We start from the raw sequence: 27225 nt of genomic DNA on the forward strand, positions 1-27225 counted from the left end.
GGCTGGGGAGGTCGGGGGAGGGTGCTATCACATGATAGCCTCACATTTTTTTTATGATGTGGGAGACAAGGTTCATAGATAATTTGGTCTACCTGAACTAATATTCTGCCCAAATCTCCCTATTGCAGGTTCCTTCTTCCTTTTGTCGGCAAACAATTCACTCTCCCTTGGACCTGCTATCTGCATCCTGCAGAAACATTACACTTACGCTATGGGAAGCGGCGCCTCAACCCAACATCATTTTGCTTTCCAGAATGCAGAGAAAGGTATGCGCTTCCCACCTTCAGACTAACTGTGGGTACCCTGAAGCCTACGTTGCATAGGGAGGGGCTTTTCAGGGTGGGCAGGAAATCGTTACATTTCTCCTCATGCTAGTTCTTGAAAATCGGCTTCTCCTCCTTGTAACATGACCACTAGGATGCTCAGCGGAATGTCTTAGGACTTGATGAACTATATTTAATAGAATTAAAATTTACTCAAGGAGTCAGTGTTGTCCATTGGGGTTTATCCCAACCTACACCTTTACAACTGAATGAAATAAGGTTGGGCAAAAAGGGGATGAAAGAGCATTCTAGGTAGAGGGTACAAAGGTCGTGAAGTAGCAAGGAGAGAGACATATTCAAGGAACTGAGTGGTCTGAAGTGAACAAGATGGAGGTTGACATGGCATGAGGCTGCTGAGGTGTGCAGAGCCCACGTCACTCAGGAGCTTGTAGGATTTTAAACTTTATCCTAAAGACAAGAAGAACCACTGAAGAATTCAAAACAGGGAGTTCTAGAATAAGATTTACATACATAAAAGACCCTTCTGGCTTCCATGAAGAAGGGATTGAGGCAGGCTGGATGGTGGTGGTAAGAGTAGAAGGAAGAACAGTTTATTTATTTGTTTGTTTATTTATTATTTTTTAAAAATAAATTAATTTTGTTTGCATTGGATCTTCATTGCTGCACGCGGGCTTTCTCTAGTTGTGGCCAGCGGGGGCTACTCTTTGTTGTGGTGCGTGGGCTTCTTATTGCGGTGGCTTCTCTTGTTGTGGAGCACGGGTTCTAGGCACGCAGGCTTCAGTAGTTGCGGCACGTGGGCTCAGTAGTTGTGGTACACAGGCTTAGCTGCTCTGCAGCATGTGGGATCTTCTCGGACCAGGGCTTGAACCCGTTTCCCCTGCATTGGCAGGCGGATTCTTAACTACTGGGCCACCAGGGAATCCCAGAAGACCAATTTAGAAGCTACTAAAGTCATCTAAGCAGGAGATGATTATGCCTTGGTCCAGAGTTGGTGGCAGTAGAGATGGAGAGAAGAGGGTGAATTCCAACAATATTCAGGAGGTGGAATTGATAGGATCCACCTGATTACATGTGTGGGGTTGGGAAAAAGGATGGATCAAGAATGACCTCCAGGTTTCTAGCTAGCGAACATGGGCAGATGATAATGCCAATTTCTGACATAAATGGAGAAGGACCAAGCTCGAGTAGAAGGAAGGTGCTGAGTTTATACACACTGGGTTTGAGATGCCCATGCAACATGCAGGTGGATGTGCTGAGTAGGCAGTTGCATATTCAGATCTGGATTTTGGAGATGTTGGTGGAGATACATGCATTTGGAAGGCATCAGAGTACGGGTGATTGTTGAAGCCATGGGGGTCAGTGAAGTAGCCTAGAGTGAGAGTAAAGTCAGGTCGGAGACCAGGGCCTAGGACAGAGCCATGAGGGACTCAAGTACTTATTAAGCATTGGTCGAAGAGGATGAGCCAATGAAAGAGGCCGAGGAGAGGCAGCCAGAGATGAAGGAGGAAACAAGGGAAATAGTGACAGCACGTTGTTTATATAAGCCTAAGCAACTTTATAAGCTCATGGCTTCCTTTCTAGTTTGGCAATAGGTCCCAGGCTCATCTTGCATATTTTTGGCTCCAGACCAGAAATAGCTATTTCTCCAGAGCTTGGGGTGTTCGCTACCAGGTTGGTCATTATTTTTTACACCTTTTCAGTGACCAGATCCAGAAAATATGTATTATTTTAATGACCAATTTATATTTAGGATCACAATATTTTTACTTAACAACTTTGATAGGATATTATATCTATATCTCCTTTCTCTTTAAAAAAAACTTTTTTCCCTAATGATACTGATGTGGTATTATTTACTTTGTCCTACAGTATATAAAAAAGTTTCTGAAAAGTAATAACAATACTATTATAACGATATGATTACTGAAAACTCTAAGATTTCTTTGTAGTTCTTTTTGTCCTTTGAGTACATCCACTAGGCATATACAACTTACTGAATTGTCAAGTCATTTGAACGAACTCCTTTCTGTGTGGTTATGCCACTAACTTGTACAAGATTAGATTCACTTGTTTGACTTTTGCTTTTTAGAAATTGATATTTTTTTAAATTTTGATTTAAATATGCTTTATAATTTTATAAAACATTTATACAATTCCCATTCCAATTATCTGGTGCTGTGTAACAAACGACCCCAAAACTGAGCAGCTTAAGACAATCATTTTATTCTGCTCATGATTTTGTGGGTCAGGAATTTGCAAAGGGCCCAGCTAGATGGCTTGTCTATGATCCTCAGGGCAGCTGGGGCTGGAGGTTCTGCTTCCGGGACGGCTCTTCACCTTGACTTCTGTCTCCCTACATGGTTGCCTTGTCCTTAATGTGGAATTTTAACAGCCAGGTGTATTTGTAACTTTTGCCATAGGATTTAGTCTGCACAAGGCTGAGGAAGAGGAGCCCAAGTATGTAGTATTGCACTGATGGGAAGGGAGGATGGGGTTGAGGTCCTTAAACTATGCTACAACCTCACAGCACCCACCTCAATGGAACCCAGGCCCTAGACAGAGGATTGGGAGGGAGAATAAAAGGGAGAAACAGAGGCACTGCCTGGTCTGCCTACCCTGAGCAGCCGACGAGGTACTGAGGATAGTATGTCTCGTTGGCAGCACTTGCCTTAAAATGCTTGAGGCAAGGTGTTAGCAAACAACGTTTTCATGGAAACTTGATGGTCAGGATATTCCTCAGTGATGCCTACCCTTCAGCACAAGTCAGGATCATTCATGGAGCTTGTTAAACCTACAGATTCCTGGGTTTCCTGTAGAGATTCTGATGCTGTAGGTCTAGGGTGAGGTGCAGATGTCTGTGTGTTTCCCTTGACTTGTTACTTTAGCTAAGTACCGCTTACTCTGGGCCTTTCATTCACTGCTCTGAATGGGGATTTACAGAATTCAGTCCTCATCACTTATTATTTCATGAGTGCCTTTGGGACATACTTAGTGTATGACATTTTTTCCTCACAGAAAACCAAATTCAGCTTTGCTTAAATTCCTCTCAAGTTCTCTTTTCCCATTCACTGTTGTATCTCATCTCCTCTTAGGGACATCAGTAGGAATTCCATTAGCTCTCTAATGCAAGCTAGGTGTATTAAATCAATCTGTCTACTGTTCACAAGGTTGACCTGAGTGAACCTGCTGGGTTTCCTTTGCAATCCAGCTTTATCCACAAAGGCTCCATTCATCCCTGGTGGCACATTCAGGCCCAGGAGCTTAAGGAGAATCTAGTTACTCACGTGGACAGCTGTCCTCTTCTCTGGCAGCAGTACCTGACTGCAGGTTCTAGAGCTCATAGGAAGAATTCAACCTACTCATGCCATCCTGCAGTACACGGTCACCCAGCACAGGTCCTGGCAAAAGGAGAAGCAAAGGCTGCCCTTCGGATTGGAGTCAGCACAGTCCTGGGTGTATTGTGATGGGGACACAAAGCCACAGGGAGAGAAGGAATTTGGGGATATCAAGCACTGACCACCACCTGACATGATAGTACGTAGTAATTTTGTGCGTGTGTTTCTTCTCCCCAGTTATCATCTAGTTCATCTCTTTTTCCAGATGAGGACACTGAGGCCCAGAAAGTTGACTTGCCTGAGGCCACATCGCTGGTCAGGGCAGTTCCAGGCCCAGAACCAGACTCCTGACATCCTGTCTATTGTTGCAGTATCAAAATGTCCTCCCCACCCTCTGACCCCTGCATCATCCCATCCTTTTTTTTTTTTTTTTTTTTTTTTTTTGGCGGTACACCGGCCTCTCACTGTTGTGGCCTCTCCCGTTGCGGAGCACAGGCTCTGGATGCACAGGCCCAGCGGTCATGGCTCACGGGCCCAGCCACTCCGCGGCATGTGGGATCTTCCCAGACCGGGGCACGAACCCGTGTCCCCTGCATCGGCAGGCAGACTCCCAACCACTGCACCACCAGGGAAGCCCCCTAACACAATTTTTAAAGGTTACTTTCCATTTACAGTTATTATAAACTATTGCCTATATTTCCCATGTTGTACACTATATCCTTGTAGCTTACTTTATACATAATAGCTTGTACCTCTTACTCCCCTTCCTCTATACTGCCCCTCCCCCCTTCCCTTTCCCCACTTGGTAACCACTAGTTTGCTCTATCTGTGAGTCTGCTTCTTTTTTGTTATATTCACTAGTTTGTTGTACTGATATTTTTTAGATTCCACATATAAGTGATATCATACAGTATCTGCCTTTCTCTGACTTACTTCACTGAGCATAATGCCCTCAAGTCCATCCATGTTCCTGCGCGTGGCAAAATTTCATTCTTTTTTTATGGCTAAATGGTATCTGCATCATCCTACTCTTCAAGGATGCTGCAACCTTGCAACCTCCCCAGTTTACATCTCTTTCTCAAATCCAACCTTTGCATCTTTACACGTATAAATGTTTTCATCAAAAAGTGGGAATTCCAATAGTCCTCCAGTGATTTTAGTATAAGTAATAGGTAAGAATGGAGGAGGGATGGGGGAGGGAATGGCGAAAAGAGCACCCTGGCCAGCAGTGAGGCAAATCCTTCCTACTGGTGGCAAAATATAATGCTTTCCCTACCATCTTGTCCCCATGTTACAGTGGGAGAGGCACCACCCCCACCTCCCCCCGCAGGCCCAGGGAGTCCCACCTCACAGGCTTGCTTCTCCATCTGTGTCACAGCCTTCAAGGCAGCGGCCCTGATCCAGAGATGGTACCGGCGCTACATGGCCCGCCTGGAGATGAGGCGGCACTGCACCTGGAGCATCTTCCAGTCTATAGAGTATGCTGGGCAGCAAGACCAGGTCAAGGTGCGAAGGGATGTGGGATGGGGCCACCTCCAGCTCTGCCTTCCAGGCCCCACACAGCAAGGCCCAGGTGCCTAGAAGGTGCAGCTGATCTGGACCACTCCTGGGTTCTCTTTCTATCTCTAAAGCCACGTCTTCTTGGGTTTTTCTGCAGCTCCACAATTTCTTCAGCTACCTTGTGGATCACTTCACCCCCAGCAGTCACAACGAGAGTGAGTATGAACGGCCACATGGCCGGTCCTCCTGTCTCGGGGTCAAAGACATCGGGGTGAGGTATGGGATGCACAGGGAAGGGAAATGTGAATCTGGTGACAGCCAGGGGATGAGCGAGGAGGCTAACAAATAAATGATTCTCCTAGAAGCACACCTGGAGACAAAAGTTTGGGTGCAGGAGTTTATTTGGTAAATACAGGAAACACTGGGAGCTGGGGAGGGAGTAGGGAAGGGATTCAGGAAAGGGGAGGCAGGCAAAAAAGGGTGGGTTACTAAACCTGCAGTGTACCTGGGAAATAGTGCAAAACGCAGCCTGGGAAGTATCCCGCCTGAAGGCAGAGGGAACTGGAGTCTCAACGCCCGACAGTCATTGGTAGAAGGCTGCTGGGAGGGGCGGACGGGAAGGGTTGTTCACGCAGGTCTGGCCTGCCATGCAGGGCTCTCTGCAGATCCAGGGACAAAGCCCTCAGGCAGAGATGCAGGGGCAGCATCTGGAAATGAATTGCCTAAAAGTCTGAGGCATCTGCCACACTCACTAAGTACACCAGAAATGCCCGTGAACTTTTTTTCCACCGCAGTTTTCGCTTTCCTCCTGCTTACCAACCTAGGCCTGTAAATTTCTGTACTTTCTAAGGCAATCTTTTAAAATAAAAGCAGAATGGAGGGCTTCTCTGGTGGCGCAGTGGTTGAGAGTCCGCCTGCCGATGCAGGGGACACGGGTTCATGTCCCGGTCCGGGAAGATCCCACGTGCCGCGGAGCGGCTGAGCCCGTGAGCCATGGCCGCTGAGCCTGCGCGTCCGGAGCCTGTGCTCCGCAACGGGAGAGACCACAGCAGTGAGAGGCCCGCGTACCGCAAAAAAAAAAAAGTAGAATGGAATTCACATAATAACGTAACCTTTCTCCCGCCCATCTTAATTTGTCATCACTTTGCCCTTTACTTTCTCCTCTCCTGTGTTGGAGCTGAAGCCAGACTGGCCAGGACCCACTTCAAGTATGGTCCAGGGAATGAATTCTATATTGCCCGTGCCTGCAGGTCTGATCATAAGCCGGCCCACCCTTTCTGTCCTGACTAGGGGACTTCCTGAACCGCATGTTCACTGAAGAGAGATCCCCCCAGGACTCCGAGATGGAGAATTGCAGGGACTATGAATCCATCGAGGTACCGGACAGTTACACGGGGCCACGCCTCTCCTTCCCGCTCCTTCCCGACCATGCAACTGCTCTGGTGGAAGCTTTCAGAGTGAAGCAAGTAAGTTCTCCCCGGGGGACCTGGGTCACCACCAATTCCATGGAATGTGTAGAAGTAGAGCAGACACAATGCAGAAGGAATGGCCCTGGATTCAGGGTGTTTGTGTCAGGGATCCGTCAGAGAGATCCACTTGCTCTTTTCTTAGCCAGGACCTTGTGATTGATCAGCTAGTTTTTATGTATTGAAAATCCCTCTTCCCCATCATGTAATCTCTGTGTTCATTCATCCCACAGGTGATTAATGAGTGCTGCTATGTGCAGCTACTCTTCTAGGCACTGAACAGTGAACAAGATAGACACAAATCTCTGCCCTCATGGGGCTGAGATTTTAGTGAGGAGACAGATAATAAATAACAAATGAGTAATATTTATATATTAATATATTAGGTGACAGAGCTATGTCAAAGCATAAACTAAGTTCTAGGTGGGAGAGATGGCAGTTTTACAGAGTGGTCTGGGAAGGTGTCACTGAAAAGGTGATTTCTGAGCAAAGGTCAAAGTTGGTGAGAGAGGGTGCTTTGTGGACGTCTGGGGAATGCGTTCTAGACAGAGGGAACAAATGGAAAGGCCCTGAGGCAGGACCTTGCCTGGACTGCTCCGGGACATCAGGAAGGCCATTGTGGCTGGAGAGGAGGGAACCAGGAAACAACTATTAGAAGGTGGAGACAGAGAGGTGAGTAGTAGGGTGGACTTTCTTTCTGAAAGAGATGAGGAGACAATGAGCGCAGAAATGATACAATCCAGCTTTCCCTTTAATATAATCATTCTGTTTGCCGAATAGAGTATTGGGAGCAAGGGCTGAAGCAGGGAGGCCAGTCAAGAGACTACTGCAATAGTCTAGGCGAAAGATGATCGTGGCTTGAAACCCTGGTGGTAGAGGTGGAACTGGTGAGAAGTGGTCAGATTCTGGCTCTTATAACAGATTCCAATCCTTCCCCTTTTTCATATGAAGATAATTCATCGCAGGAGGAGCTGGAGTGATTTTCCCAGTAATGTCAGGATCACCGATACCATTGATATACACGCACTTATTCATACTTTGCTGAGACAATCATGTGTTTCTCCCAAGCTCAAGGCAAGCAGGGGTTACATAGAGTAGGTAGGAAAGAGGACATCAGTTCAGTATTTGGGGGATGATGCAAAGCACAAACAAGGGTACAAGACGGGTGAGAAAGAAAGGATCTGTGCATAGGGTCCCAGGAGCAGTTTACTGGGGTCACTTTTGTGGTCTTGGGGTCATTAAGCAGTAAAGGTGAGGCCCATCTTCCCTCACAAGTATTTTGTTTTGTCCCATCCCTCCTCTTCCTCCTAGTAGAGGCTCCATGCTCGCTATGTCTTGAATCTTTTGTATGAAGCCAGGAAACATCTGGTACAACTGCCAAACATCAACCGGGTCTCCACTTGTTACAGCGAGGAAATCACAGTATGTGGTAAGAGCCAGTCAAAAAATGTCATGAAGAACCTAGGGGTAAAACGGGAATAAAGACACAGAGCTAATTGAGAATGGACCTGAGGATATGGGGAGGGGGAAGGGTAAGCTGTGACAAAGCGAAAGAGAGGCATGGACATATATACACCACCAAACGTAAGGTAGATAGATAGTGGGAAGCAGCCGCAGAGCACAGGGAGATCAGCTCGGTGCTTTGTGACCGCCTGGAGGGGTGGGATGGGGAGGGTGGGAGGGAGGGAGATGCATGAGGGAAGGGATGTGGGAACAGATGTATATGTATGACTGATTCACTTTGTTATAAAGCAGAAACTAATAAAAAAATAAATAAATAAATAAAATAAAAAATAAAACATCCCTCGGAAAAAAAAAAAAAAAAAGAAATGGCTTTTCACGAACCAGAAAACTCTGCCTGTGATCAGGGAGGGGCAGGAGGGCTGGAGGGGACCCGATGGCCACTTGGGCAGGCTGGGTTCACGCCTTCACACTGATTACATTTACATATTTACTCCACAGTTATTTAAGGTAGGGGTGGTGCCGTGAAGGAGAACTGTGGGGTGAGAGGGCCCGGCCTCTGCTTTGTTTTTCCCAGAGATTCAGATTTGGCCCCAAACTCATCCTCTCCATTCAGAACAAAATCCTAGCAAATAACCAGACCTTCCCTCGTTAGAAGACAGTTTACTTACTTACTGTACTTGAAAAGGCCTAAATGCCTATCAAATTATTCCTTCCATCCACATTTATTCTTCTTCCAGAGAGAAATCCTATTGATGACAATCTTCTCCATCTTCTTATGTTTTCAGCGATGTTTTAATAACCATTATAGACTGATGCCCCACACTTGAACTTAGGGGAGACGGTGATACTTCAGGGATTGTAAACTGGCAGCCTGCAATACGTCTTGTCTGCCTCAAAGTGTTCTTAAATTTCTAACATTAGTTTCCAACATTTGAAAATAGGAGGATTTCATATTAAAATCCAGATTTCCAACTTCTTAAAATCTTGTAACACTGACCCGTGAGTAGCAGCTTCTTGCTTTAGGTGGGGCAAAAATCTCTCTAGTTCTCATCCAGGTTTTCAACCCTGCACTATTCTGTCCCATTTTTGCTTCAGTAAAAATGTAAGTCATTTACTGTTCATGATAATCGCACAGGAGAAATATCATGCTTTCTGCTTTCAATGTTAACTATCCCTGCAACAAGGGAAGTTAATATTTATCCCTATCTTATATATGGAAAAATGAGTAAGCATAAGTTTCTTTGTCAGGTGTTCCTGGGTATTTTCCTTCTATTTAAATTGAGATATAACTGACATAATACTGTATTAGTTGTAGGTATACAATGGGTATTCTCCTTTTTATAATAAAAAATTAGAAACAATGGTGAAGACCAATCAAAACTGATGTTTTTCTGTCTTTGTTAGGAGATTTACATGGCCAGTTGGATGACTTAATATTTATATTTTATAAGGTATGAATGCTCAAATTATGTTCCTGTCTTGCTCTGAGGTTTAATTTAGAAGTTCAAATAGTCTCCATTAAAGAAATGCTTAAGTTATTACTTGGATTTTAAAATATTTTAGAATAATATTTGCTACTATGTAGCAAATGTGTAATGTAAAAGTCATCACTGCATTATATTCTAGTGTATTTTTGTAAACTGTTTAAAAAATACAAAATCTAAGGTTAATAAAGAGAAAGAATCATTATTTGGAAAAAAGAAAATCAATTACTAAATAGAGAAATTGTTTACTATCAAAGCAACCAAAAGCTATTTTCATATCTATTTTTAGTTGTCAAATACAGAGCATATAACAAGCTATATAAATATTCTATTAATGCAATTAACACAAAGCAGTTTCTGATGTATTGTCTTGTTAAATCCTGAGAAATCTACGGCAGCTATTGTTATTATTCCTAGTTAAGGACAGAGTGGCCAGAACTTAAAACGGGGCTTGGAATTACAAGTTCTTTGTACAGACCACCTGGCAACAGTGTGGCTTTGGATAACGCATTTATTTCGATGAGCATGTCATAACCTCAGCCTGGCTAGAAAGGAAATATGAGACTAATACAAAATATTTCCAATATTCCCATCTTTTACTGACATTTCACGTTTGGAAGAGAGGCAGACAGCACAGAATTGGCTTTCAGGCCTGATATGACTGTCAAATGCACACTGGCTTGACCCAGTTTCCTATTCCCTTCCTTCCACTGCCTCTTCTTGGACTTCTCTCCTTATTGGGAAGAACGGCCTCCCGTCACCAGAGCGGGCCTATGTGTTCAACGGCGACTTTGTGGATCGAGGGAAGGATTCAGTAGAGATCCTGATGGTTCTTTTTGCCTTCATGTTGGTTTACCCAAAAGAGTTCCATCTCAACCGAGGAAACCATGAGGACCATATGGTGAACTTACGGTACAAATCAAAACATGATTGGGGATTTGATCTTTACTTGTGATTGTAAAGTTATTTTGCCAGAGCTTCTTATTTGTTAGATGCCTTTTTAACGTAGTCTTCCAGTTTTATAAAGTGGAATACGCAATATATTACCATTTTAAAAGATTTTTTTTTAATTTATACAATATCCTACTGTTCTAATAAAACCATTACATTTGTTTTCACATAGCCATACACTTTATCATGTAAACAATAAGGGTTCACTATAGAAAAAGTAGAAAATATAGATAAGCAAAAGAAAATTAAAATATCCCACATCTCTACCCACAGATAATGGTATGATTTTAAACATTTTGGCAATTATTTCTCAGTGTCTTTCCCATATATTTAAGTAGATGCATCTAGAGATGCATTTTTATAAAAATGCAAGCATGCTATAACTAATATCACTAAATCTAAAATCTGTTTCTGCTTCTAACTCTAGATATGGTTTCACAAAGGAAGTGATGCATAAATATAAGGTACACTGCCTTTAAAAGCAAAAGCTTCTCTTAGTTCAGATAAGTTGAGTAAATTATTTGAAACTTAATATCATATTAATGTCATTTTTTTTAGACACATGGCAAGAAAATATTAAAACTACTGCAAGATGTGTTCTGTTGGCTTCCGCTGGCCACTCTGGTTGATGAGAAAGTCCTGATTCTTCATGGTGGAGTGTCAGATATGACTGACTTGGAGTTCTTGGCTAAACTAGACAGGCACAAGGTACTGACTGAGGGCCAAAATAATGCAGATTTCACTATAATGCCAGGTGTCACTGCCAACATAAAACAAATGTCATCTTGACTCCATGCTGACTCCAGTTGACTAATAAATCCATTAAATCTTTGAACGGAGGATTGGGAATCCACGGCTGGTGCAAGCGTGCTGTGATCAATTAATGTTTGCCGTGGACATGATAGCAGGGAGTGGCAGCTAGTGCCATCTGTTTGCCATTCCTGATCTGGGTAATTCTAATCACTACCCCTCAATCACTGCCACCTGATGTGCCTCCATTTCCTAAATAATTCACATCATCTTCAGTTAAACTCAAAGGTATATTGAGGGCCTACTACATGCAGGGAGGATGCTATTGGCAGATACAAAGATGAAGATCAATTGCAGTTAAACTCAGCAACGATGTTTTAATTGCTTACTCTATGCAAGGAAAGTGCTAGCAGAAATACAAAACTAACCAGAGATGGTACTTGCCTTAAAGGAACTTACAATAACCAGCAGGGGGAGGGTGAGAATGAAAGACAGAGTACATTATACCGCAATATGAATAGGTCTCGATTTTCTGTTTCATTTTGGAAGTGGAAAACTAGAAAGCAAAGATTCTAGGGAGTTCCCTAGTGGTCTAGTGGTTAGGATTTGGTGCTTTCACTGCTATGGCCTGGGTTCAATCCCTGGTCTGGGAACTGAGATCCCACCACAAGCTGCACAGTGTGGCCGAAAAAAAAAAAAAAAAAAAAAACAAAGATTCTGTTTCCTTTTAATCATAGACTCTTACACTTGAATGGTATCTTCCTATAGCCTCTCTCCTCCACTGCCCATCCACACAGGAATCTCAGCTATGACATCCTTGACAACAGTAGCCTGAGCAGTTCCAAAGACAGAGAAGTCATTACACACAAGCCAGTCTACTTTGGGCAACTCTAATTGGTATAAAAGTCTATTTTATGAGACATAAATGAAAGAGTGTTTCATTTATGAAACCTGGGTTTGAATCTGGGAACATGCACTTCTTGGCTGGTATGGCACCTTTGTTTACTAGATTGTCCAGGGACCAAGGATTCTTAGGTCTTGTTCCCTGCCATCCTTAGCGTGTCATCCCTGCACCCTCATCTGCACAGCTTGCCACCACATCTGTGTCCCAGGCAATACAATAGAAGAATGAAGGGAAGAAGAATATCCTACCTTTTAAAGACATAATGAAGACGTTGCATACATCTCTTCTGCTCTCATCCCATTGGTCAGAATGTAGTGTCAATACATTCCTGTAGGCAGGTTGTGGTGGCTCCATTGATCTGTGTGGGACCAGCTTAACTTGAGTGTGATGGATCCCTGGCTTAATCCTTTCAACTTCACCAGGGAATGGGTCATGAGTAGCACCTCATAAGGTCCAGTCCAGCAAGGATGGAGATGGCCTCCTGGATGTTTATTCTTCCAAGATTTCAGTAGGACCCAGTCTCCAGGACAAAAGTGGCACAGGTGAACATCTGCGGGAAACATTAACCTGCCAGAAGCAAACTTATATAGAGCAGTTAGAGTAGCTGCCAATGATTCTACACACCTGACATTATCTACGTTCCTTAATTTGAATTCCTTCTGGATCTCAAACCATTTCTGGAACAATGGCAGGGTCTCTCATACAACATTTCATAGTTGGCTCAACTGGAGGTTGCTTGTAAGGTCTACCTTCACTCAAAGCAGGGCAACTGATGAGGCTTTATCCCAGGTTAAATTAATATGACAAATTTTAGTTATATGATTCCTCTTTTCCTCATTATTCCTCATCACAAAAGAGTATGATTCCTCTTTTCCGGTTTGCAAGTAGATTGGGGTCGCCAAGAAGCATGTACTTTCCAACAAATGTTTAAGACTCTAGATACTTTTTGAGTTATTCTTGCTATAAAGGCCCCTCCATTGTCACTCTGAATGAACACAGGTAACCCAAACCTAGGAATTATTTCTTTTAGGAGAGCTTTAACAGCCTCAGGCTTTTTCAGACCAGCAAGGAAATGCTTCTACCCAACCAGTGAAAGTGTCCACAAATACTAATAAGCACCTAAGGTTTCCAGTGGCTCTTGGCATCACAGTGAAAATCTTCTCCCAGTCCAGTACCTGGAGTCTGAACTCCTTTGATTAATGGCAGGGGCCAAGTTTTAGGATTATTTTTAGCACATACCATGCATTTCTGTATCACCTTTTGAATTGTCCTTTGCATGTTTGGTCCTGTAAGGAATTTCTGAATCCACTAGAGGGTGGCATCTCTCCCACAGTGGGTACTCTGGTGTATATAACGTATTACATCTTCCGTAAGGCATTCAGGTACAAGGATCTTGCTATGTCTGTTATAAACCCACCCTTCCTAGAGTCAGCATCCTGAGAATGGCCAGGACTCCAATCAGATCCCCATTCATTGGCCTTAAGTCTTCAGGAAAATACTTTGGATAGCATCTTGTCAGATCCGCCTCAGGGGATCAGGGCCAACATTGGGGATATAGGTGTTTTAGTCCTGGCTGCTAGCTTTGCTGCTTGATCTGCTAGATTATTCCCTTGAGCAGTCAGACAATCTGATTTCTGATGTACTGGACAGTGGACATTCATTCTTTTGGCTCCATGACAGCTTCTAATAAGGTTAAAATTCTTTGGCAGGTTTAATTTCCTTCTTCCTGCAGTTAACATCCTCTCTCTCTCCAAATGGCCCCAGCATGGACCACCAAGAAAGTATATTTTAGAATCAGTGAAAATAGTTACTCTCTTATCTTTACCTGTATGGGGGGCTCTCATCAGAGCTATATGTTCCACCTTTTGTGAGGAGGTACGTGGGGGAAGGGCTTCTGCTTCCAGTATCTTTGGGATGACTTACCACTGCACACCCAGCCTTGCATTGTTCCTGGTCCATAAAGCTGCTTCCATCTGTGAACATCTCAAGGACTGGGTCCTCCAGTGGTTGGTCCATCAGGTCTAGATGGCTGGAATAGCCCTGTGCAATTATCTGAATACAGTCATGCACAGGCTCTTCAATATTACTTGGGAACAAAGTGGCAGGATTCAAGGTGGAGACTGCTTTCAGAGTAACATTAGGATTATCCCATAATATAGCCTGATATTTTCCTCATCTTCCTAAAGTTAACCAATATCTTCCCTTCTATTCTAGGAAGAAAAATGCACAGTGAAGGGTATGCACTGTGGTAGGTTGTTTTAGTGTAAATTTCTCTGCTTCTAGTAAAAGATCACAGGTAGCTGCTATAGCCCAAAGACGAACTGGCCATCCCTTAGTAACTGTATCTAACTGCTTTGAGAAATATGCAACAGGCCTCCTTATGCTGCCCAGTTTCCGAGTCAGGATTCCAAGGTTGATTCCTTGCCTCTCATGAACAAATAAGCCAAAGGGCTTTCTGATGTTATCTGGAAGACCTAAAGCCGGGGCAGTCAGCAGTTTTTCTTTGATAACCTGGAATGCCTTATGGCATTTCCCTACTCCAGTCTTGAGATTCACTGTCTCCTCCTTTAAGAGCTTCCTAAAGGGGTTTTGCAATGAGTCCAAAGTTGGGGATCCAAATGAGGCAGAAGCCAGCCATTCCTAGGAATCCCTGCAGTTGTCTCTCGGCAGTGGGAACGGCAACCCTGACTAGAGCTTCCTCTGTCAGGGGGCAAGTCTCTCTGCACTTGTGAGAGTTCAAAACCCAAATATTTGACAGAGGGCAGAAAATGTGTGCCTTTTTCTTGGACACATTATAGCCTCATTCAACCAAAAATTCAAAGCCAAAACCGTATTCTGGTCTGAGGTGTCCTTTGTCTTACTAGCAATCAGAATATCATCCACATACTGCATCAAGGCTCCCTCAGTTAGTTGAGGGTCCCTCAGATCTTTTGCCAGGATTTCTCCAAATATTGTGGGGGAAATTTTTTTTTTTTTTTTTTGGCCATGCTGCACATCATGCAGGATCTTAGTTCCCCGACCAGGGATCAAACCCACACCCCCTGCAGTGGAAGCGTGGAGTCTTAACCTCTGGACTGCCAGGGAATTCCCTTGTGGGGGAATTTTTAAAGCCCTGAGGAAGTACTATCCAATGGTACTGTTAACTTTTGTATCTAGATCTTACTATTCAAAAGCTAACGACTCTTGGGATTCAAAACTCATGGGTATACCAAAAAAAAAAAGAGAATCCTTCAACTCTAATGCAGTAAACCAACAAAAATCTCCGGACAAAGTAGTGAGCAGAATATATGGGTTAGGGACTACTGGATGAGTATCTTCTACGATTTGATTAATTGCTCTTAAGTTGTGCACAAACTGATACTCATCTGTGCCTGGCTTCTGGACCAATAAAATTGGAGTATTATAAGGTGACGGCACAGGCGTATTAAATCATGTTCAAGGAAGGCCAGTAACAGGGGTTGAATTCCACACTTTGCCTGCTCCTTTAATGATTACTGCTTTAAGTTTGGAATTTTTGCCCCAGAGTGAAGTCTAACCTGTCTAGCCTTAGCCATCTTTGCTCTCCCTGGCCTCCCATCTGCCCATACCTCCAGACTCACTTCCTGCAGTATCTCATCCAGAATCGTTGCTAGCTGTCCTCTTTAAGGTCAGAGCAATAAAGCCTGCAGTGCGCAAGCCTATTCTGGTGATACTTTAATACCCATTCGTCCAGGTGCAAAGGTAACCTTGGCAGTAAATTTAGTTAGTAAATCTCATCCCAGAAGGGGAATGGGGTATTCAGGCATATATAGAAAGCTATACAGATGGGTTTTCCCCATCTGGCAGTCTAGCAGCAGGAGAAAAGACTTTTTCAAGATTTCTCCAGACACCCCAGTTACTAAAACACAGTCTCAGAAGAAAGTTTAGAAAGCTGGGTATTTAAAAACCAAGTGAGTGGCCCCAAATTGGTCAGAAAATCTGAAAGTTGATTTCCCACCCTCATCATCACTGGGGACTCTGTAGGAGAGATATTGATGGATTTTGACAGGATTTAAAGGAAACCCTGGGCCCCATCATTCTTGGTCACTCATTCTCAGTTCGGGCATCTGGTGTGCCACTTGTTGTTTACCTGCTTCAAGAGTCTTATTTAGGATGGAACACTCTTTTCCAGTGTCACTGGAGGGGTCCCACTAAGGGGTGCTCCATTCGAGTGGAAGCTTGGGGCTGCCTAACTTTTGCTGAGTCGCTTGTGTGGGTCCTTGAGTTGATCCAGCTCTTTACTGTGTTAAGGCAGCCGCCAGCAGAATGGCCTGTCGTTTCCTTCTCTGTTGTTCCCTTTTCTCCCGAACCTGGTCTCTGCCATTAAAAAAAGGCAATTTCAACAAGTTGAGACATAGGCATCCCTAAAGCCCCTTCCACCTTTTGCAGTTTCTTCTGTATATTGGGGGTGTTCTGGCCAATAAAAGTTGTTTTGGTACCCCTCTTCGCAATGAAGAATGAAATCTTCATTTCAGTCTGCAAGAATGAAATCTCAGTAATGTTCAAGTTTTGGCCTATCGCCAGCATTCACATCCCAATTAGGATCCACTGTTGGTACAGCTACTCTTGCTGCAGCCCGTACCCGGTTGCCAGGGGTTTCAGTATGAAGCCAATATGCCTCCTCCCTAGCTTTATCCAGCACCATTCTAGTTGTCCAGTTCTTCTGAAATGAGGACGGTATTTAACACATTTTGAACATCTGTCCAGGTTGGGCTGTGAGTTGCAAAAATCGATGAAAAAAGATTTTCCATTCCCTTTGGGTCATCTCTCTAAAGTTGGCATATTCTTCTGATTAAATACATCTAAAGCTGAAAAGGGGGAGTGGACCCAGATCAGTCCCATTGGCTGCCCAGTCTCAGCATTCACACCCACAACGGGGACTTACCTTAACAGATATTGCCCCACCTGAGCTTGGGTAGCTCCCTGGCCAAACTGAGTACCCTGATCAGTATGCAGTATGAGAGGGGAAGACCGTTCCTATTTCTGGATCTAACGGGGGTGGGGAGGTAGGGGTGGGGACAAACCTGAGTCTGTGACTCAGGCACCGGTAATGAAAGAGCAGCAGCACCATCGTGTAAGGGTGGGGGAGGAGCAGTCGAAGCGGCGTTCGACTGAATTAATAGCAAGTCATCTTCCTTTTCATTAGAATCAAGCAAAACAGGTTTCTTTGCCTTCCCTTCCTGTTGGACCATAATCTTACAATAACATATCAATATTCTGATACAATAACATAAAAGACTATACATAAATTATTTCATCTTATTTTTCTTCCCATTTACAAAATCTAGTTGCAAAATTGTAATTCAAGGATCCACTCAGACTCTTTTGCTCCAGGGTCTTAAGGATATTGTGGCCATGCAGTGTTACCAAAAAAAACCCCATAAAAACAAAAAACCTTTTCCATGAATTTATAACTGAAAGTCTCCCAATTTTGGAGAATGCTGCCTAGAGGGCTGCAAGGGGGAACTGAATTAATATTTCCCCTTTTGAAGAGGCTTTGCTTCCAGGTGGTCACAGCAGTGAAATTTTTCCAAGGGTCCTTGCTACAGTCACCAAGAAGTTGAATCCCCAATTGCCAATTCTTAGCAACTTAAGACAATCAGCCATAGGTGGACATGGACAAAACAAGACCAAAACAAAACCAAAAACCAGAGCCCCAGGCCTTTAACCCAGGTATGGAGGTCAGGATTGCCAAACAATCTAAGCACAGGTGCATTTCCTTAACAAGGTTACTCACCCAAAGACATCTTCCAACCCCAAATCCCCAAAACTGTCTCCTTGCTGCAAAACTAAGCACTGAAGGTCAGCAGCACCTCACCAGGGAAACCCAGAGGATGGTCCCTGGAAAAAACAGGCAAGGGAGCTGTTTGGACTCACCCACAGGCTCTCAATACTGCAAGTGGCCAACCAACCACAGCCAAAATGTCCATCTGGACTTACCTCCTGGCTGGTTTGCCATATTTGTTACCAAACTAGGTTCCTTTTGCCCTAGCATAGCAGCGAAAATGCTGAGACACTGAGGTTTACAGCAAAGAGAGGGTTTATTGACAAGGCAGCCAAGTGAGGAGAGGGAGAACAAATCTCAAATTTGCCTCCCTGAAGGCAAGGTGCTCAATGTATTTATAGGAGAAAGCAGCAGGGCATCTGAGGTGTGAGGAGTGTGGGGAAAGGTGATTAGAAAAAGGTGCAGTAATCATGGTTCTGGGCAGGTGTAACCAGGCTACACAGGCCTCTCCACCTTCAAAAGGGCACTAATAGTACCCTAGTGCATGCCTAGTTGAAGGGTCAGTGGTCCCCTCCAGTCTTTTTTTTTTTTTTTTTTGCGTTACGCGGGCCTCTCACTGTTGTGGCCTCTCCCGCTGCGGAGCACAGGCTCCGAACGCGCAGGCTCAGCGGCCATGGCTCACGGGCCCAGCCGCTCCACGGCATGTGGGATCCTCCCGGACCGGGGCACGAACCCGTATCCCCTGCATCGGCAGGCGGACTCTCAACCACTGCGCCACCAGGGAAGCCCCCCTCCAGTCTTAATCAGCTCAGCTCAAACTAGACGCAGCTGATTCCAAGTTCCCGGAAAACAACTCAGGCAAGCATCTTATTTAGGCTGTGTACTGCTTGGAGGACATTCAAGTCTTCTGTAGCAACAATTAAAACAACCTTGATTAGCGAAGGCAGGTTATAGGTGGAATGGATTTAACTAATGATTACCCACAGTTTCAGAAAATTGGAGAAGCAGGGGCTCTGGAGTCAGATATCTGGATTCAGTCCTGGTGCAGTTTTAGTATCTCTGCACCTCAATTTTCTTACCTGTACTATAAGTAAGGATGCTGTCTCATAGGGAGGTGAGGGCTAATCAATGAATTCATGCAAAACTATGAAGATGACATCTCATAGGGGTGTGAGGCCTTATCAATGAATTCCTATAAAGGGCCAAGGAGAGCACCTATTTGGAAAAGGTGCAATACATATTAAAACTATTACTCCCCTTAAGAATAAAAGTTAGGGGTGCCTCTTTTTAAAATAAATTTAATTTTTTAATTTATTTATTTTTGGCTGCATTGGGTCTTCATTGCTATGTGGGAACTTTCTCTAGTTGCAGAGAGCGGGGGCTACTCTTCGTTGTGGTGCACGGTCTTCTCATTGTCGTGACTTCTCTTGTGGAGCATGGGCTCTAGGCACACAGGCTCAGTAGTTGTGGCTCGCAGGCTCTGGAGTGCAGGCTCAGTAGTTGTGGCACACGGGCTTAGTTGCTGCACGGCATGTGGGATCTTCCCGGGCGAGGGATTGAACCTGTGTCCCCCTCATTGGCAGGCGGATTCTTAACCACTGTGCCACCAGGGAAGTCCTAGGGATTCCTCTTGAAGCAGATAACATCCTTATAAAGTTACCTGAGGATCGTAATGGCGGGACTGATGGACTGGCCCTCGGCTGTGAGTTGGCAAGAAGACAGTTGAGGAGAGAAGGAGGTGGTTATGAGTCCACTCACATTTTGTGGACTTTCCCTCTCTACGCCCAGGGCTGGAACTGCCTAGGAAGTAATTAGCGCTTGTCCAATGTTAGAGAAGAACCTCTGTTCTGTTCTCTTCCATCTGGATCCCTCTTCAAACGTCAGTCAGTTACCACCGAGCCACTCTTGAGTGTCCGTCTTTGTTCCCGCCCACAGTCAGTCTACACCAGGACGTGGCTTTCTTGTACATCAGCCCTTAGACCTATTTGCAGAAAGTTCTTGCTCCTTGATTACACACTTGCACAGAATTCCCCTTGTGAACCAGACCTTTATCTTGATGTCCTTGTGGAACATTGTGGCCCTTAGTCTTCGTGGTGGCACTCAGGCATCCCAGGAATGGCTGCTCTCTCCCTTTGGCTGGATGTCCCAGCTCTGCTCTGTGGCCTGAGCCCTCTCTTTCTCATGATCAGAATTCTTCCTGCTTGTGTCCTCTACATTGTTGGCTTGGTCCCAGTACCATAATGACTCTGAGACAGTGAGAGGGACCACACTCAGTCCCTTTGGCAAGAAGAGTATCTTCCCGATTAGGTCCAGGCTGAAAAGAGGTCCTCCCTTCCCCTCCCCTGTCCTTCCTCAGCAGACAAGATAGCACTTCCTGTAAACTGCCAGTAAGTGCTGTCTCTCCCACAGTAAGCGTCAAGTTTTTCCCATTCCAACATTTCTCAGCCATAGGCTGCATTTCTTCTCCTTTATTTTTGCATCTGTGGAACAACACGAAGGTCAATAAGGGCTCTCCTTCCTGAGAGGTGCCTTTTCCCACCCTTGTCTAAAAATCACTAGGTTCCTAGAAACAATGACCTAGGTTAGCATTTTCCGATTATCTGTGGTGGAGGACGAGGTTTCATAAATTTCTAATTTGTCACAGATCAATACTTTTGTAAAATACAATGAATGTGAATGACTAGAAAACTGAAATACAAACAAACAATATAAGCCCACTGATCACGTGCTTGAATGACAGCCATATCAAATTGCTATAAAAACTTCTAAAGGCTTACTCCTAGTTCTCTGCTGACCTTGTCACTGCCGGGACAATCCGTGGAGCCCAATGTAGGGAGCACTGACTTGATGCCAAAGTGCTGCTCAAAAAGGGCCAACCGTTTCATTGAAGCATCTGTTATCTTCTCTGGACATTTTTAGATTGTTTCCACCATGAGGTGCAAAACAAGAAAGGAGCATAAGAAACAGGCGGAGGAGAAGGGAAAAGCCAACCAGACGAGCTCTGCCGGGAGACCCTCCCCGTGGTTTCTCCCCCAAAGCCACTCTCTCCCCACCTCGCCCCTCCTCCCCAGCACCCAGAAGGCCCACAGAGCCGGGCGCTCCTCCAGCGTCCCCTGCAGCGTCCCCCTGGACCCCAAGGAGCTCTCCCATTTGGTGCAGCACTCCATTGACCTGGAGCTGGAGAGGTGTCGGCAGCAAGCAGGCTTCCCAGGGATCAAGGAGAAGGAGGAACCCTTTCCCTTGGCATCCGAAGCAGACTCGGAAGCTGAGGGGCAGCGGGAGCCCACTCAGGAGGAGTGGAGGCAGGTGGGTGTGGCCGGCGCTGCTCTCTGTAGTTTCGCTGCCTTCGGGAAGGAGCAAGGATTTCAGGAAAACCGAACAGATCTCCTCCTTCCATGTAAATTCAGAGTGGGTTTTTTTTCGCCCCTCTTTCTCTCCCTCCCTGGGGTTAGAACACCCCAGAAGGATATTGGTATTTGCCTAATGACTCATACTTTGGAGTTTTATAAAGGATGGGAAGATGTAGCAGGTGGGCTGTATTGTCTGAGTAAACTTGGTTTAGTGACCTAGCTTCACTGGGCTAAGGTCAGCCACAATTTATTGGATGCTGTTTTATGTATATCTGACATCTATCAGTTGGCTGCTGTGGCTCAAGGCCAGAAGGGCTACATCGGCCACTTCTGTCTTCCGTTTTCAGGCAACTAAAGGCTTTTCCAAAATCTTCAGAACTGCATCCCATGGCCACCCCTAGCTGCAAGAGAGAGTGCGAAAACAAGTATTTAGCCAGGCACATTGCCATGCCAAATACCCCAGGAAGAGTTCTGTTAGCTAGGAAGGAGAACGGACATTGAGTAGGCGCGCACAGTGCTTGCTGAAATAGTTGACTCTGGCGGTCAAATGGGGGCTACTTCCCCAGGCCAAGACTTTGGCAGGGAGACCTGTAATCCAGGTGGGAGATTCTGCTGCCGGTGATCTTGTGTAGTAGTGCTAATAGGACTACCTGAACTCATTGGTGATCAACCATTTTCGACCCACGAAAAATGGCAGCTTCTTATGCCTCATTCAATAAAGAAAAGGAGAGAATTCAGAATTACTTAAGAGGTAAAATTAGCAGAACTTGCTGATGGATTGGATGGAGGGTGGTGAGAAAGAGGAGGAATCGCAGGTGACTCTGAGGCTACAAACCTCCAAGAGAGAGACGGTGAGTCTGGGTTACATTCTCCCTGAGTTATCGATCTGGACCTCAACATCGACTTAGAACTGAAACTTTAAAATGCAAGTCTCTCCTTTTGCAAAATACGCCTTTTCTCTCTAGGTGGTGGATATACTGTGGAGTGACCCCATGGCTCAGGAGGGCTGCAAGGCCAACACCATTCGAGGAGGTGGCTGTTATTTTGGGCCTAACGTGACAGAACGGTTGCTACAGAAATACAATCTGCAATTCCTGATCCGCTCGCACGAGTGCAAACCCGAGGGCTATGAGTTCTGCCACAGCCGCAAGGTGGGCAGGCCTCTGCCATCGTGCAAGAGTGGTCCGGTCCATGTTGCCCTTCCAGGGCATGGATGAGCTAAGGCTCTCAGCTCTTCACTATCAGCTGTGCCTTGCAGTTGTTATCCACTTGCTATCCACTTGCCCACAGTAATTAGGTCCTTTACAGTCATTTATCCTTGACTTTTGTAGCCTCTTTAAAACCCAAAATTTGATTGAGGCCACCACTTACCAATACCCTGAGAGGAAAGTGAGGGGCAGATATGGTCCCATTTCAGGGATGGAAATATGGCCCAGTGTTTTCCCAGCCACATCTCTATTCTGTGACATAGCTTACTGTCACAGGTCTCAAACTACACTATAGGGTAACAGGATCTCTGCACTGAGCCCCAGGCAGGCATTCAGGATTGTTTGTCTCCTCAGGAGCATAATTAACATCCTGTCTAAATCTTTGGGCATCTCCAAATCCTACAATGTTTGCTTAGCCTAATGCCCAGAAATACCAACTCTAGGGCTTCCCTGGTGGCGCAGTGGTTGAGAGTCCGCCTGCTGATGCAGGGGACACGGGTTCATGCCCCGGTCCGGGAAGATCCCACATGCCACGGAGCGGCTGGGCCCGTGAGCCATGGCCGCTGATCCTGCGCGTCCGGAGCCTGTGCTCCACAACGGGAGAGGCCACAACAGTGAGAGGCCCGTGTACCACAAAAAAAAAAAAAAAAAAAAAAAAAAGAAATACCAACTCTACAGGAGAATTAAAGGTTTCCATGCTGAGGAAAAAAGTTTGACATCAACTAATGTAAGAAATGTTTAACAGGAATGTTAAACAGTTGTATAAGTTTCTTTATTGCAGGACTTCTGAGAGCCTTTAATTTCCTATATTCATTGTAAATCTCCAAGAAGAGATACAGTGTCTAGCATTTCCCATTGTCTTGACAATGGAAATTTTTTTCACAGAACATCTCAGGAGGCCCAACACTCCAAAGGAAACTCTGCTTTGAGGCTTCACACCACCTTTAATAACTGATCTGCCTGCTAGTTGTAATGGCCATCCCAGTTAATCAGACCTAGCTTGTCTCTGAGTCGAACCAAATGAAGTGTTTTCTATGACCCCTGCTATTTTTGATTGAGATAAAAATGTGAAGAAAACATGTTGTGGACGTCCTATCAGAATTCAAGTTTTTATTACTTGAGTCATAACTCCTGCCCTACTAGCATTAATGATAAAAAAAAAAAAAAACCAAAACGAAACAAAAAAAACATAGATGAGATCAAGAAGGAACAGCCACCCCTGAAATTGGGTTGGGCCCTGTAGGGTTGAGGGTGAAGAGTTCTTCAATGAACCTGAATGCCCGTCTCTTTCCTGTTTTTTTCATTTAGGTGTTAACCATCTTTTCTGCCTCCAACTACTACGAAGTTGGCAGTAACAGAGGAGCCTATGTCAAACTAGGGCCAGCCTTGACCCCGCACATTGTGCAGTTTCAAGCTAACAAGGCAACCCACACGCTTACCATGAGGCAAAGGCAAGGCTTTTCAATGAATGATTTTCAGAAAGACAGAACTATAGTGTTTGTGGAAACTTTGAAGTGGAAATGTCATTACATTTTTCCAAATTCTAAGTCAGAGTTTAAAATTTAACTGTGTCAGCAGTAGGACCTAGAATAGACATTACAACAAGGCCTCTTCTTTCTCCTCCATATACTCTAAGATCTCCACCTACCCATCATTAATGGAAGAGACAAATTTGCTTCCTGCAGAAATTGTTCTCCGTGGGTATGTCTTGGGTGAAGTCCATATACCAGGCCACTAAATCTTTCCAGGGTCACTCTTCCTTTTTCTTTCATCCTTAAAGCATTTGTGTTACCTGGTCAACCACAGACAAAGGTTCTTTCACTATCTGGGGATTTAGCAGATGGATTTCAGTGCACACATTTGTTAACAATGCTCCTTTCTTCCTGGGAAGAGAGCATGTAATATTACTTAAATGGTTTCTGTTGAGATGATTCTGAGTTCTAATCTTAGTTGAGAGCTTACTATACACTAAGTGTTATTGTAAAGAATTTATATATTGTTTCACAATGAGCTTATAAAATACACAGCATTACTAATTTCAGTTTTATAGATGAGATCATTAAGGAATAGAGGTTAAATCAGTGGCCATTGGTCACACAGCTAGTAAGTGGTGAAAGTAAGCCTTGACCCAGAGAGTCTTATTTCAGAACCCACATACTTAACAACTCTACAGTGCTGTTGCCCACTGAGAAGCTGGCCCCGGAGTATATAAGCTGCTGAAAGATACAATTGCAGTGCTGCTGAACAAGCTTCTTTAATTATCAGCCAAACTAAATTAGAAATCAAAACAAAGTCAGCATAGGGACTTCCCTGGCAGCACAGTGGTTAAGAATCCGCCTGCCAATGCAGGGGACACAGGTTCAATCCCTGGTCTGGGAAGATCCCACATGCCACGAAGCAACTAAGCCCGTGCGCCACAACTACTGAGCCCACGCACCACAACTGCTGAAGCCTGCGCACCTAGAGCCCGTGCTCCGCAACGAGAAGCCATCGCAATGAGAAGCCTGCGCACCACAACGAAGAGTGGCCTCCACTCGCTGCACCTAGAGAAAGTCCGTGTGCGGCAACAAAGACCCAACACAGCCAAAAATAAATAAAATTTTTTAAAAAGTGAAATAATGTAATTTTTAAAAAGCATAAATCTAGTGGGAAAATAATACAGGAATATTTAATATCTGCCTTGTGTGAGTGCTATAAAAGTGCATTATTTTAAATCACTCGAGTTATTAAATACTCAAGAGTTACTAAACACTCAAGTTTTACACAATCAGAGCCAGCATCACTCAAAAAGAAGTATTATGTGAAAATTTAAGCTCACCAGGGCTTCCCTGGTGGCACAGTGGTTGAGAGTCCGCCTGCCGATGCAGGGGACACAGGTTCGTGCCCTGGTCCGGGAAGATCCCACATGCCACGGAGCGGCTGGGTCCGTGAGCCATGGCTGCTGAGCCTGCGCGTCTGGAGCCTGTGCTCCGCAAGAGAGGCCACAACAATGAGAGGCCCGCGTACCGCAAAATAAATAAATAAATAAATAAATAAGCTCACCAAATGATAGTGAAACCTACTATGCTACAGAATCATCTCTGGAGCTTTATAAAAAATCATTTATTGGAGCCTCATCCCACCCCTCCCAAATTAGAATCTCCAGGGGTGGGCCCCAGGAACCTGGAATACCATGATTCCATGTGATTTAGATGTTCCCACTGCAAAAGGAATCACTGTGGGGAACCCTATAAATAACATGTTTTAATACCATAATTAAAGAACACTCACCTTTTAAAAATATTCACTGATTGCATTAAAGCAAGTACAACATCCCCTAATTTATGCAGAAGTCACTTGTCTAACAATTCCAACTATTTGGACCACAATGGAGAACTAAGAAGTAAAGAGGAAAATGACTCTGACAACCATAATGGATGTCTCAGTGTCCGTCAATTCAAGATCATGTGTTTTTCCTAGAGGGACCCTCATTCAGAATCCATTTATTTTTGGTTTAAACCCATGTCTCATGATAATAGTTTAGCCAGCCTGGAGTCCACTTGTCAAGATTAATTTCTGGCCCTACCCCTTACTAGCTATGGGACCTTGGGCTCAATATGCGCTGCTTGACGTAGGGACAGAGAGCCCTGTGCATCCAGGCAGCTCTCAAGGCCACTGCTATACTCCATCCCTGCATGATAACCATCAATGAGCACAGTTTACCAGAAATAGTTTAAATGCTTTTCAAACCAGTGGTTCTTAAACATTTAGGGGGTCCCATACTTCTTTTAGCCTCTGATAAGACAACGAACTCACCAGAAAAAGCACATACGCTCACATACCCATGAAATCTGAGATGAATTTTAGGCAGCTCATACTTTTCTGAGGGTTTATGGAGACCATTATGCTAAGTACCTTAAATTTCAAGGAAGACTTTCATCAAACATGATTAAAATGGGGTTTTTTGGTTTGTGTTTTGGCCTTTTTTTACTTTTAGCACTTGAAAAGATAGGTTATCTGGTCATCATTTATAGAATGGCTGCTTCCTTAATGACATAGGACAAAGTACATATTTACCTTTTATCTCTTTTTATATTCTTGTTTATTCAACTACAGATATTTATTGAATACATTTTAGGCTGAATACCATGCCCAGCATTACTCTGTTGACCCAGTAAGCATAAGAAAACTAACTCAGTGATATTTTGTTATTCATAAATCCTGCCTTGTGACTGTTTAATGTAATAATAAATTACAAGGAAAGAATATGATTATGATAACAGATACCATTTGATGAGTGCTTTCTATGTGCCGGGCTTTCTTCTAAGTGCTTTACGTGAATTTACTTATTTAATCTTCACAATACTCCTGTGAGTTAGGTACCATTTTTGTCACTATTTTGCAGATGGAGAAAATGAAGTACATTATTATTAGATAACTTTACCACAAAGGTGGTGTTTCTCTAGAACTTCTGCTCTAACCACTGTCCTACACTGGGAAGGACAGCAGCATTCCCCAGACAGATCCTATCTGTGCACAGCAGGGCAAAGCAGGAGAGCATTGGGGAGAAAAAAAGAGACGAGCTCTTTGAAGGTTGAGACATTAAGAAAGAGAAAGGAGAAACTTAGTAAAAATCCAAGACTATTTATTCTATACTAATGTTTTAAAATGTTCCTTTTCATCTCCTGTCCCAGGATTAGCAGAGTTGGGGAGTCGGCTCTGAGAGCCCTACGTGAAAAGCTATTTGCCCATTCCTCAGATCTTCTTGTTGAATTTAAGAAGCATGATAAAGATAAAACTGGTAAGA

General features: G+C 44.3%; 1 protein-coding gene across 1 annotated transcript in view; it reads left to right on the forward strand.

Moving 5' to 3' along the window:
- Positions 1–211: 211 nt before the first annotated feature.
- Positions 212–27225, forward strand: part of PPEF2 (protein phosphatase with EF-hand domain 2) — a gene marked incomplete at both ends in the record, with an annotated part of 31736 nt that continues 4722 nt past the window's right edge. Inside the window, 13 exons of the mRNA XM_079710609.1 lie at positions 212–266; positions 4998–5125; positions 5277–5334; positions 6410–6585; positions 7900–8014; positions 9454–9500; positions 10279–10445; positions 10912–10948; positions 11043–11192; positions 20801–21187; positions 22197–22382; positions 23748–23890; positions 27113–27219. Of these exons, the coding sequence (XP_079566735.1) occupies positions 212–266; positions 4998–5125; positions 5277–5334; positions 6410–6585; positions 7900–8014; positions 9454–9500; positions 10279–10445; positions 10912–10948; positions 11043–11192; positions 20801–21187; positions 22197–22382; positions 23748–23890; positions 27113–27219 (1756 nt within the window). The remainder of the gene's footprint in view (positions 267–4997; positions 5126–5276; positions 5335–6409; positions 6586–7899; positions 8015–9453; positions 9501–10278; positions 10446–10911; positions 10949–11042; positions 11193–20800; positions 21188–22196; positions 22383–23747; positions 23891–27112; positions 27220–27225) is intronic.

The sequence above is a fragment of the Hyperoodon ampullatus genome, assembly GCF_949752795.1.
Source record: "Hyperoodon ampullatus genome assembly, chromosome: 1".
NCBI lineage: Eukaryota > Metazoa > Chordata > Mammalia > Artiodactyla > Ziphiidae > Hyperoodon > Hyperoodon ampullatus.